The sequence below is a fragment of the Lycium barbarum genome, chromosome 4 (genome assembly GCF_019175385.1).
Source record: "Lycium barbarum isolate Lr01 chromosome 4, ASM1917538v2, whole genome shotgun sequence".
In the NCBI taxonomy this organism is placed as follows: Eukaryota; Viridiplantae; Streptophyta; class Magnoliopsida; order Solanales; family Solanaceae; genus Lycium; species Lycium barbarum.
The window spans coordinates 28,001,079-28,014,812 of record NC_083340.1 but is presented as its reverse complement, the minus strand read 5'-3'; the positions used below and the strand labels follow the sequence as shown (position 1 = coordinate 28,014,812).

Sequence of the window (13,734 nt, the reverse complement as noted above, 5' to 3'; positions counted from 1 at the left end):
ACACATAAAATAATGAGTAAAAATTAATAAATATCAAAAGAAATCTATTTTTATCTATAAATAAAAATTACATACTCACAAATTTATAAAAATACAAAAATATTTTCTAATTTATGATCTTCCCAAGTTGTAATTGTCATACTTTATCATGTTATTATACAGAATATCGAATCACTTGCGTCCTTGTGGTATTTATTAATGTTCCTACCAAACTTACTTCCTCATAAATAATTTTTCCTTTAAAATTATTTAATTATATGACGAACAAACTTTAATAATTATGAAAACTTATCAAGAAGATATGGTTAACCTGCAAATATACTAAATTAATTATGTAGTAGACGAAAAATTATATTTATTTGATAAAAGTTATGATGTAATATTTTATATTTTGAGTTTGGGCCGAGCTTAGCACGGACCTCCAACAACTAGTGTATGTAGATTTATATATGTAGATGGTTTAACAATAATTTTTTCAGAGGCCAAGGCAATATGAATATTCTATCATGTTTCATCAATTGATATATCAGTTGTCAAAGTAGACCATTTTTATTGGATCCCGCCCGAATCCTCCCGAGAATGAGTTTGATTTCAGACCCCGACTCAAATAGGAGAAATACACTAAGCTAATGTGTTTGGATGATATTCATCTCAGGTTTAGATGCCAGTGATCACATTAAATTATTCATATGGCAAAGAGCCCTCACAATTCTGGCACAACAAAAAAAAAAAATATTAGGGGTGCGCTCTACCACTAAGCTACTAGCCTGCCGTGCGAGCTTCTCACTGGGAGCCCGCTATGCCAAAAACAAGAGAAAACCCATCCTTCTCTATCCCTTTTTCGCCTCCATGTCGCCACGGGAGGGGGGAAGGGGGTTCCAGTCTTACTTTTTTGTTTTTTTTGTCCGAATATATTTTGGTTTATAATATAACAAATAATAAATATATATATGAAAGACATATCTTATATTTATTAATTTGGTATAAACACGATGAGTGACTGCAATTTTGCTTTTAGAGATTATCAAAATTTTCCATGAAAAAATCGGAAAAGTGTCAAATATTCCCCTATACTATCGGTAAAGGGTCAAATATACCCCTCGTTATTCTTTGGGTCCAAATATACCGCTACTGTTATACTTTGGGCACAATATATCCCTCTAATATTAAAGTTAGATCAAAGTGAACATGTGGCATTGACATTTCGGTGAGGTGGACGCCACGTGGCATGCCACCTCACATCTTCACTACCACTATCACGACACCTCTCAAATTATCTTCACCATCTTCGCCGGCACTACCACCCATCTCCGCAGTACAATGACAACTGCCACCGCCATCGTTAGCCCATCCAATACTCGTCTGGTATATGAAATGAGTAGACAAGTTTTACCCACTGCTCCATCTCCCACGATGACAGACTTTATGAACCGGGACCCATTCATTCTTGATTCTTTAAGCCCAAAATTTCAAGTTTTCCTGCAAACCCCTTCAAATTCTTATATTTATTAATTTGGTTTATAATATACAACTAATATATTTATGAAAGACATATTTTATATTTATTAATTTGGTATAAACATGAGAAAAGGACAAAAATGGTCCCTTAACTATGATAGTAGGTTCAAAATAGTCCCTTAACTATGCACTTAACGGTTTTAGTCCTTTAAGTTTGTTACAAGTTAACAAAAACGGTCCCTTAACTATGAGAGTAGGTTCAAAATAGTCCCTTAACTATGCACTTAACGGTTTTGGTCCTTTAAGTTTGCCATAAGTTGACAGTTTTAGTCTCGACAAAATATTCATCGAACTCTATTTGTTAGATTTGACGAGAACTATGAAAAAAAGAGAAAAATTAGTGAGAACTCTAGATCGGTCAAATAACTTGGGACAAAACCGACGAACGTTAGTCGGTTATAGGAAAAAACTGAGGAAAAACCTACAGACTTGATAATGTCAAAAAATAGTGTCTCGGAGCACAAAGACCGACGGATTCTGTCGATTAAAATCGAGGGAGTCCATTCGCTAAGTAAAATACACTAGATTCGTTTTTACTGAAAACTAGAGAAAACTAAATACTTCCAGTGTAGTGGTTCTTTTTTTTTTTTTAAATAGTTTCCGCGCATTTTTCCTCAAAAATAACCGATGGACTTCCATTGATTTTCGTAAAAAACAATAAAAATTAAAAAAAAAAAATAGTGTCCCTCGATTTTATCCATCGGTTTCCGTCCATCGTTTTTTTCGTTTGTTTTTGGTAGTGACAACTTTTTTAGTTTCTGCTATTTCTAATTTATTTCTAAAGTCTAGTGTATTTTATTTAGTCGATGGAGCCCCTCAGTTTTAATCGATAGAGTCCGTCGGTCTTTGTGTTTCGAGACACCATTTCTGACATTATCAAACCGTTAAGCATACTTAAGGGACTATTTTTAACCAACCCTCATAGTTAAGGGACCATTTTGTCAACTTATGACAAACTTAATGGACCAAAACCGTTAAGTGCATAGCTAAGGGACTATTTTGAACCTACTCTCATAGTTAAGGGACCGTTTTTGTTAACTTGTAACAAACTTAAAGGACTAAAACCGTTAAGTGCATAGTTAAGGAACTATTTTGAACCTACTATCATAGTTAAGGGACCATTTTTGTCCTTTTCTCGTATAAACATCATGAGCTTTTTGCTTTTAGAGATTAGGAAAATTTTCCATGCTTTAAAAAATTGGTACACAGGTGGTGCTTAAGTTAACGGCCACCCAACCGAAAAAACAGCCAAGATTCCCTCTTCACCTCTCCCTCCTCTCAATCCAAAAAAATGAAGGAAGAAAAAAAGAAAACTTATTTTCTCCACCATGAGAACACGGCTAGCAGCTTTCATATTATACCTCTTTTCCTAGATCTCCAACAATTTTCCTTCAATCATAAATTAAATCTACTCCATTTTATCAGGTAACTTTTTCTTAATCTGCTCCTCTTTAAAAAATGACTTGATTAATACCATTGTAACAAGTAGTTGTTTTTTTGCACATAACATGCTTTGTACAAAAATACCAATATGATATTTGTTTTTTTAGCATGTTGGGTATTTCTTTTGGGGTTGCAAAAGTATAGAATGGGCAAAATCATGGAGGATATATAAGTTTGGTTTTAAATATTGATGCAAATGATTTTTCCTTTGTATTACTGACTTCTAAATAGCTTCGAGATAATTAAAATTAATAATTTTTGTCTTAGATTTTTTTGCTTGTTTTTGTTGATGAAACAGGTAGCTGGATAAAGGTAGAAATTGTTGGAGATGAATAAAATGTTCAATAAAATGAAAGAAGAGGAAAGAATAGAAAAGATCATTCGTGGTCTTTTAAAGCTTCAAGACAACAGGAGATGTATCAACTGCAACAGTTTGGTACGTAACGCTTTCTAATTATTCTCTATACTTACCATTAATTATTGGCACGTCATGCCCAAAGTTTTCTATTATGGTGTAAGGCAGAGGCGTATCCAGAATCTAGAGTCAGTTGGTTCGTGTTCTTATTGTGTATATACATTTTAAAATTATTTTTTTTCATATGTATACGTAGTTCGAGCTGAAAGTAATGAGTTCTGATGAACCTTAGAACTCATCCTAGATCCGCTTCTGGCGCGGGGTAGGGGAGTACTGTTGATTGAAGATTGAACTTTGCAATTGAAAAATGAAGAGTAGAAGTTGCACGCGGTTTTCTCTTTAGTCCTAATGTCTAATTATTAATGCCAGAGTTCAAAGTTAGAGTGAGGCACAATGGAAGAAAATGATCTATGGTTAGTTGTGATTAAGTTCACGTTAATACAACGACTTTAGGTCCATTTTTTAGCAAGAAGTGCTTTAGTCATGTCAAATATTTATATGGCAGTAGAAAATATAGAGAATTTCTAGTACTTTATATTTTTATTGTTATTTTATATAGTATTGGATCAAATGAGCTTAATTAGAGCGATATGAATAGTTCGGATTCATATAGCTGGCCCCAACTTGTTTTAGAAAATATATTTGTGCAAGTGCAAAGTTCCGTTTCAGGACGAATATAAAAAGGAAATGTGGACATCTAACTTGCAATGGAAGGACTGTTATTTGTATATTTATTGTTGTACTTACAATTGGAGCGAATGACAATAAGCCTCAACTCAGATTCATTATCAACTGATTTTTAGTAAACTTTGTTTTCGAGTCTTCTGAGGAACATAATCTCTTATTAACAACTGATTGAAAACTTATTATATGCTTGGCTCCTCAATCTCAAATATGCCCATCTTTGTTTATTCTGCATCATCTTTAGTAAGAAACTATCATAGTCTTTCACCCTCTAGTAGAGGAACAAATACCTTGCAGTCCTTGCTAATGTTTTTTTTTGCATAATTTCTTCCTAATAGGGGCCACAATACATTTGCACAACTTTCTGGACATTTGTCTGCACACGTTGCAGCGGAGTGCAGTAAGTATCATTTAAGATACTGCTCATAATTAAACGAGTCATATTTCTTCCCACCCCTATATATTCCTCAGAATCTTTCATTCATGTGTTTCTGTGGAGTTATATAAACTGTGTTCCTTGTTGTATTTGATGATTCATTTTTCGTTGAAATGATTTTTCAGCCGCGAGTTCACACATAGGGTAAAATCTGTGTCAATGGCTAGATTTAGTGAAGAAGAAGTTAGTGCTCTGGAAGCTGGGGGTAATGAGGTATGCATGCACATTTTGCCAGTTAAAATGGTCATTCGCTTTTGAAGTTTACTTGTAAATCATTCTCTGGTAATAGGCTAATTCACTTCTCACTATTTAGAGAGCAAAGGAGATCTACTTCAAAGCATGGGATCCATATCGTAATTCATATCCAGATCCCAGGTATTTCTCTCTAGAAATTAAAATTTATTCAGTGATCTGGTCCAATACTTATCTTGTTTTTGCATTACAGTGATCTTCACAGACTTCGGGAGTTTATAAAGCATGTTTACGTGGACCGCAAATATACAGGTGAGAGGGGCCGTGACAAGCTTCCCGTAGTGAAAACGGTAAGTGTCCACCAAAAATATTTTCATGCTAGATCCTGCATAAATAGCTGCTCACCAAAATAATAGCCTGTAAACGTATTCTATTTGCATATTAACGTATAATATACATTTCCGATAAATAATACTCCTAGTGTATATTTTTTGCAACTTGCCCATTGTATTATTTAATTGAAAGTAACTGATAAGTATTGTTTAAAAACACTTTGAAATGTTGAAGCCGATCTTATGTTTTTGGCAGAGTTTAAAAGATGACTACAAGGAAATGTACAGTCCTGGAGCCGGAAATGGTGACAGATGTTCATCTGAAACATACAGTCCAAGGAAAAGGAGTGATGATATAAACTTAAGATCATATTCCAATATTGAAGATAGAAGAAGTCCCCGTAATTACAACCAAGGTAAGAGGTCTAGCAGGGAGCGGAGCCTACCAACTCGCTTTGAAATTGTTGATGACAGGTTCCGAGATGAGGGAACTGGTGATGTTAAGCGATATCAATATCATATATTCTCAAAATCAGAATCCAGGCGCACAAGCAGCTCACCTAGTTCCCCTAAAATACATTCAATTAAAGACATCTTGGGTGACAAAGTTATACCACTAGAGGTTGGTGAGTCTCCTAAACAAAGTGGCGGAGTTACTCGTGAAAGCTCGGCTAATGATGAGGTGAGATTTGTGATCATTTCAAGTTACTTACTCACTCTGTTCCATTTTATATGGCACTTTGCTTTGTAGTCTTTTCCGAGAAAAGTAACATCTTTCTATATTTGGAAACACTTGAACTTTAGACTTCTCAGTTTTACTCTTAATGACATGCTCTTATAGTTACAAAATATTTTGGTATGTTTAAGATCACGAGTTCTAAGGATAATTTCAGTATTTGCCAAAGTCTTTCTTTCTTTTTTTCTTAAATTTTTGTGTCTAGTTAAGCATCAACATATCAAATTTTGACAGAGAGAATGCTATTAAAAAAGAAGCCAACTTGAGTGCTTAGTCGTGCAAACGTCTCAAGTGTCATGATGATAGCCACTGTTATTCAGGAAGTGATGCAAATTTTCATCCCGACTTATATATTTCTTTTTCAGATAACTATGCAATCGTAATCATAAATGTCTAGCTCTTTCCTTTGTGTCGCCTCACACACAGGGGCGGATCCACACCATTGGGTGTGGGTTTGCCGGAACCCACAACTTTTAGCCGAACCTTGTATTTATAATGTGAAACCCTTCAAATATATAAGAAATTTGAGCTGAGAACCCAGTAACAACAGACACTGCTAGCTGGGAACCCATAAGCTTCAAATCCTGGATCCGCCGCTGCTCACACAAGTTTTTTTGTCCCAAAATAATTGTCAGACATTTCTTTTTCATCATTATATATGCAGCTCGTTTCTCTAGTAAAATGATAGATTTGAGTCTTATTCATCTATTAAGGGAAAGATCACTATTCCCTAAGCTTGATTTCTGCTTGCTATGCCTTCATTCGTGCAGCTTGAGTTTTGGATATCTGGGAAGTTGTAGATGTACTGTTATGTCCATATCAATATTCTTGATCTTTAAATTCTTAATGCAGAAAATGGCAAAGGAAAAGGAAAAGGCAGCTGCCAATATTGGTAGCTTAATTGATTTGGAAACTGAGCCTCAGCCGCAGCCTCAGCAACAGGCACAACAAACAGATCCACCTAAAGAGACCTCCAATGCCTCAGCTCCACCTTCCTCATCAGATAAGGTTTCTAGTATGAATTTACTCGAATCTTTGTTTATTGACATGTCAACTCCACCAGTTGCGTCGACCGAAATTCCAGCTGCCACTCAACCAGCTGGAGCTTCCCCTGTAGTTTCTGGTAGTTCCGGACCTCCTATGGCTTTGCCAGAGAGTACCCTAACATTGCCCGGACCTAGTGATTCCACAGCACTACCAATCAAAAATCAGCATTCTGCAGTGTCCATGGGGATCAATGGCTCCAATGTTCAACCAAGTACCACATCATTTGGAGTCGTGTATGGTCAGGTGAGAAAAGTTTGTGAAGTTTCATAATTAGATGGCTTTGGCATTGCTTTACAAATGATGCAAAATATTCTGAAACATTTAAAAAGTAGGGATAACTAGGCATTCAGACAATATTTGGTTGAAGTTGAAAAAAATATTTGACAGTTGAAGTTGTGTTTAGATATGAATCTCACTTCGGGAAAGTTGAAGTTTGTGAGGGAACACCATTATTTCATTTTAATAGACTCCTCAAACAAGTTTTTCAATTTTCACCAGTATTTCAAGTGCTGAAGTTCAGTATTTGCTAATGCTGTTGGCTGTATTATTATTTGTAAATATTGAACTTCAGTATTTGAAATGAGGCTCTTTGTTCCTACATCTACTCAGGCAGAGATGCCACTGACTTTGTTTTTTTGTGCTTAATGGCAGCAAAATACTTTGCAACCTACAGGAAATGCTGAAGCACCACCTACAAATCCATCATCTCTTCAACCATCTCAGGCTGCCTCTATGACAGCTCTAAATACTAGTCCAGGAAATGATCCAAAATCTATAGGAAGAAAAGAACTCCCAGCGGTAACTTTCAAACTGGTTTCTAGACATCTCTTAATTTGGCGGATGTCGCAAAACAAGAATTGTTAAATGGGGATAATTTTGATGCAGGACCTTTTCACAATGAGCTATCCTCCACTTGCTGCAGCCGTTCCAGGTTGGCAATTTGCCTCTCATGGAATGGCGTATGGCATGCAATACCATCCGACTGCAATGGTAAATCACATTTAAAAGTCTATCAAATTTGAACCATGGAATAGGTTAATGTTCTAATATAAAGGAAGTTCTGCTTACAGGCAATTTCAGCTCTCCCAAACTCAGCAAGGTCAAGAAATCCATTCGACATTGGTCAAGATGGACCTCAAGTTCAAGCACCAGAGGTATGTTGAGTCTTGGTGTATATGTTAATTTGTCTTTCTGGACTAATTTCCACAATTCCAAAATTCTTGTTCAATCACAGTGTGTTCTGTACTGCTTTGGGAATTTCAATTGCAATTTTGAACAAAAAGGTAGATCATAACATATTAAGTTGAGTGTTGCATTCCTAGCAGTGAATTGTTTTATGCAACAAGAGCATGGAAAAGAAAACGAAAGAATACAATGAACTAAACATGAAGCAAATTTTAGGAGATCACCAATTACAGAATTCATGATTTAGACGTCGCCGAGTACTATTGAAGTTAAGAGGCATTGTTTCCTCTTACTTCTTTAATTTATATCTTCATCAAAATACTTGGTGTTATATTTAGACGGATTTGTCTTTTCTGTTCGAATTATGTCTATTCTCCAAACCTTTGTCAATTTCTTTAGAAGTCTAAAATGTTTGATGTTGCTTTTAATGAACAAATCTAGTTTAGAGGAGGTAAATCTCTTAGAATGGAAGTTCTGAGATGATTCTTTTATATCTTTCAATCAGTTACATGCTCACCAAGGTTATTAAGCTCCGGATGTATTTAGTTGGTCCTAATGATTTAGCAAACAATTTTTTCATTAACCCTGTGCAATATGTACTGGACGAAAACTAGGAAAAGAAGAACTAAAAGGAGAAGGAAAAGAACGTAAACGTTCTAATTTCATTTCACACGCTCTAACTTAGAGAAGTTTCTTCTTTTTTTAGTTCCCTTCCATGTTACCTATGCAAGCAGCACTAACAACAAATGTACAGCCTCAGCCTCAGCCACTGCCTTATGCTTTGGCAATGCCTCCACAGACAACTAACTATGGGATGACCATTCCTAGAGGTAAGATCAACTCTTCAAGATGTAATTAAGTAAATATGTGCGTTCTCTATAGCTGCTTAAATTGTTAGATGAGATGGTTAATTGGTTATATAGTCAATATATACCAGTTCGAATTTTTTTTCAACCGTCTGTTTGTTATGACATTTGATCTTATCTTTTTCTTGTTGTTTCTGACAAAATGTTTGCAGGAGTATATGTAGGGCAACAAATACCAAACAACATGGCCCTTGCCAAGTAAGGTTTCTGTTCCAGAATCTATGTCAATATTTCGGCTTTGCAATCTTAGACCACATGGCTTCAACACGTTCTTTTTTTCAAGCAATTTGAACTTTGAGTAACCACGAAATAGAACGTGCAAGGAAGAATTGTTTCTCTTAAATTGAAGAGACTAATTTTGATTATCATTATCAGATTACAACTAAAAATCAATAACTAAAGAGGTGATGAGATAAATTAGAACTTCAGCTGTACTGATAGTTTGATTACCTATTAGTTCTTATCATGTAAATTAAGATTTCAATCTTTCATCACAGACCGCAAGGGAATACTAGCTTTGGCAAGGATGATTCCACCTTCTCTTCCCTAAATCCTCTTCAACAGTCCAATCCAGTGCCAGCTACATCGAATAGTTTTTCATCTGTGGGAGGAAATCCATTTGGATAGTTGAAAAAAGAAACAACAAACATATATATACAAGACTTCACTTGTTCCAGTTTCTTGAATCCCACTCACATATATCTTAGGAGAAGTTAGTTTCAGTCAGTCTGGTTTAAATGTGTATAGCTAGCAAGTACTATGAAACTCAAAGGTGTAACTAGCAGTTGTATATATCCAGAGGCGGATTCATGATTTTAACTTTATGACTTCAGAACTCACAACCCTTTTGCTTACTGGGTTCAAAATAGATTATTTATAGTACTACTAAGTGGACGGGGTTGGGTCAAAGCTATAGGGTTCTGCCGAATCCGTAACACATATTGTAGATCCGCCCCTGTATATATCAACCAGAGGTGAATCCAAGATTGAAACTGCATCCGCCTTTGATCTGAACTAATTTGAATTTGGGAAAATGTGTATAACTGGAGGTATGTACATTGGTCTAATTTTCAATTTTTCATCCTGATGGTGAACTTGGTCAATTAGCTGATTGATTTACTTTGATTTATTCTCATGCTTCTATACATTATTTTTTATTCTAAAGGAATGAGCTACATAATTAAAAGTCGAGTTCCTTGCGTTTTGCACCCTTAATGTATGCACCTTATTTTGATTTGCACCGTATCCTTTAATTTTTTATGATTTACACCCTAACGTATTTATTTTTTGGCAAAACCATATAACAGTTCATTTTATGAGGAACATAATAGGAAATATATATAATTCAAAAGAGAATATTGGAGGGGGACTAGAATGGATGATTCGTTAGAGGCTTAGAGCCATATATGACGTTGCTGATATCTATTGATCACTAACAATGAAAGTTAGATGAGATAATAACAGGCTAGGTTGTTTTTCAAGCTGCGTTATACAGATAAATTGGTGAAGAAAATCATTGTAAAGAAGAATTAGAAGAAGGTAAAAGTTCCCAGAATATACTCAGATTCTCCACCTTTAGAGAAACGAAAATCGAAAACAACCACCATTTAAAGATTGACAGCTTATTCCTAAACTATGAAAATAGCTCTGTACTTGTGCTTCTTTTCGCATGAAGTTTTTTTAAAACCATATTATATTTATTATGTATACTACAAGTTCTGTTTTTGTGCTTCATATCTAAATTAAATAAGTGGAGAAACGTATACTCGTCCGTACTAATGAACTACTCCTTGATTTACTCATTTCAACATTACTAGATGCTAAGCCTGTTAACCGGTTTGAACCGGATCGGACCGGTAACCGGTTAACAAACCGGCCGGTTTCCGGTTCAAAAACCGGAACCGGTCACCGGTTCTAATTTACCGGTTAAATTACCGAAACCGGACCGGTCCGGTTCAAAAGTGTCAAAAACTTTTTTTTTTGTTTTTTGTATTATATATATATATATATATATATATATATTAAGTTATATGCTTAAGTTATACTACATACACCTAAAATATACTAAGAATATACTTATATATATCAATATACTTAGGTTATATATATATATATATATATATATATATATATATATGTTTAAGTTATATGTATACTATGTATACTTATATATTATAACTTAAGTTATTTATAGCTTAATGTTTTTCTAAGTTTATAAATTCGTATTTTATAAATTAAGTATATTTATATTATAAGTATATTCTTAGTATATTTTAGTTATTTTTCAAGTATATAACTTTCTAGTTTTTAATTTAAGTAGATATATATTATAAGTATATTCTTAGTATATTTTAGTTATTTTTCAAGTATATAACTTTCTAGTTTTTAATTTAAGTAGATATATATTATAAGTATATTCTTAGTATATTTTAAGTATATTCCTAACTTAATATAAGTAAATATATGAACACAAGTAAATAGAAGAAAGCTCAATGAGCCATATATTTTATTCATTCTTGGATAACATTTATTTGCAAGTTGTAGTTTTTTTTTTAACTTGCAAATAATACATGAGTTGCAAAGAAATAGTAGAATAATAAAATCACCAATTCTCAATCATTTGGTTAATTTCCCCCATATCATATTCGGGCATGGAGATATCTTCAAAGTCTTCCATTTGGTCCGCTCCACTTGCTATCAAATCTTACTAGTTCCTTGCCTAAAAGCAAATACTTGTCCACAAAGGGTACATTTAGCTGTTTGCTTTCTTTATCCTTAGTCATAAATTTTCAAATTTTAGCGGTTGACTTACGAGTTCTAGGCGGTTTATCTTGTGTATGTGATTGTACAGGACCTGTATCTCCTATGGGATTTTCGGGGGCTTGTGTTTCATCATCATCATCATCATCAATTTAATTAAAAGTGTCGGTATAATGTTGTTGCATTGCCTTATGACCCAAAAGTGAATTATTTCCACCAACATCAATACATAAATTAGGTGTTTCTTCCACAAATGTTTCTTCATTAAACCCACCCCTAACAATACTACTACTACCGGCACCACATCTAAATCTCTTCGCCATTATTAAATAGAATTAATTTAAATCACACTCAAATAAATCACAAGAAAATAAATTGCAACAAATTAACTTGCTAGAATTAAATTACGTAAATTAAATTGCGAAAAATAAAGATAGAGTTGGAACGAAGGTACCAAATTGCCGGACTAATTTCCAACAAAGTGAAGGCGGCTAGAATTGCAAATCCACCAAAGCTACTTCGGATTGTTGCAAAATCACCAACTCCACCAACAATATTATAATTGCAAAATTAATAATTGAAACTATAATAAGACTTTATAATATTTAATTGAGAGAAATTTAAAGTGGCTAATTGTTGTAAAGTAACTATAATTGAGAGATCGAGAGAAAGAGAAGAGTGAATTGGTGTGGATTAAAATGGAAATGGAGAGGAATTTATATAGGGGTGGGGGATGAGTTAAAGTGTTAAAAAAAAAAGTTTGAGGGGTTGGGGGGGGCCAAAATATGGGTTTGGGACTGTTTGGCAATAGCCATTTTTGCAAATGGACCATTGGCCAACGGTCCAAATTAGCAGGCCAATGACTACATTTTTTTTTTTAATTCGACCGGTTTTACCGGTTTAACTGGTCCAGTTCCAGTTCCAAAAAAATCGAAACCGGACCGGTAATTAATAAACGGTTAACCGGAATCGGTTCCGATTCCGGTTTTACCGGTCCGGTTACTGGCTTTAACCGGTTAACCCGAATCGGTTGACAGGTTTACTGGATGCGTGATGTATTCTCTGTAAAGTAGCAAATTGTGAGAAACTTGTCAATAATAGATTTGGTTATTCTATAAAAGTAAAAGAGGAAATACTCCCATGATTGAGATAACATGTATAGTAGTAGCTTGGAATTCTCTAATTTCATGATTTGAATATAATTAACACCGTAAAATTGAAGGACAAGTAAAAAAACAACAGTAGTACTGCATAGCTACTACACACACTGCATCAATGGATGCTTTTTTATTTATTCCTGAAAGTGAGAAATAGAATAAATATCATGGAGGTTTGCATTAGCATGATGAGCAGATTATTTCTCTCTCTAAAAACTAAATATTTCCTATCTTGTTCCTAATGAAATGAACTGTTTTATGGTTTTGCCAAGAAATGATTAGGTTAGGGTGTAAACAATTAAAAAAAATAGAGGATAGAGTACAAGTTAAAAAAAGGTGCACACATTAAGGGCACAAAATGCAACGAACTCTCAAAAGTCTGATTCAAGTACAAGACCTTAAACATAGATTTTTACTTATAAACTTATAGTAATAATGTTTTGAGATAAGAGTAAAAAACACACCCTAACTATCACTTTTTTTTTTAGTTTCATACCTAAACAATCATAAGGTTGAGAAAACTACCTAAACTATCATTATCTAGTTTGCAAAACACACCTGAACTCACTCTCCAAAAGGCAAGTGAAGCTGAAATTTTTTCAAAAATATTGTTCACATGGCATAAGTAATGCTATGGTGGCACCTACATAGAAATTAAAAAATATTTTTTTTTTATAAAAAACAAAAACTATATATTTTAAAAAAAAACTGCATTATGTTTTTTAAAAAAATCTGCATTTAAAAAAAATCTGGATTTTAAAAAAAATAATAATTTTTGTAAAAAAATAATATCAAAAAATTTAGAAAATCAGAAAAAAAAAGATTTAAAAAATGGAAAATTTGATTTTTTTTTTAAAATGTGAAAACTAAATAATCAGTTTTCTTATTTTTTTCAAAAAAAAAAAATCCATTTTTTAAACTATTTTTTTTATTTTCTATAATTTTTGATATTTGTTTACAAAT

At 33.7% G+C, this 13,734-nt stretch overlaps 1 protein-coding gene across 2 annotated transcripts; it reads left to right on the top strand.

Moving 5' to 3' along the window:
• The first annotated feature begins 2,703 nt into the window (after window positions 1-2,703).
• LOC132638325 (probable ADP-ribosylation factor GTPase-activating protein AGD14) lies at window positions 2,704-10,012 on the top strand. 2 transcript variants are annotated; one of them, XM_060355256.1, is made up of 14 exons: window positions 2,704-2,943; window positions 3,260-3,397; window positions 4,399-4,460; window positions 4,622-4,709; window positions 4,810-4,871; window positions 4,942-5,038; window positions 5,277-5,702; window positions 6,609-7,046; window positions 7,455-7,601; window positions 7,689-7,793; window positions 7,874-7,957; window positions 8,743-8,818; window positions 9,007-9,052; window positions 9,352-10,012. In XM_060355256.1, the coding sequence occupies exons 2-14, from the start codon at window positions 3,290-3,292 to the stop codon at window positions 9,479-9,481; spliced, it is 1,869 nt and encodes a 622-aa protein (XP_060211239.1). In that variant the 5' UTR covers window positions 2,704-2,943; window positions 3,260-3,289; the 3' UTR covers window positions 9,482-10,012. The 2 variants fall into 2 exon arrangements, with proteins under 2 accessions (XP_060211239.1, XP_060211238.1); XM_060355255.1 differs by having other exon boundaries at window positions 2,705-2,943; window positions 8,695-8,818; window positions 9,352-10,011.
• Window positions 10,013-13,734: the final 3,722 nt, after the last annotated feature.

Coding starts and splice junctions, on each gene's coding strand:
- LOC132638325 (XM_060355255.1), top strand. CDS start 3,290: ATGAATAAAATGTTCAATAAAATGAAAGAAGAGGAAAGAATAGAAAAG. Junction 7,047..7,454: donor TTGGAGTCGTGTATGGTCAG/GTGAGAAAAGTT, acceptor GCTTAATGGCAG/CAAAATACTTTGCAACCTAC. Junction 7,602..7,688: donor GAAGAAAAGAACTCCCAGCG/GTAACTTTCAAA, acceptor ATTTTGATGCAG/GACCTTTTCACAATGAGCTA.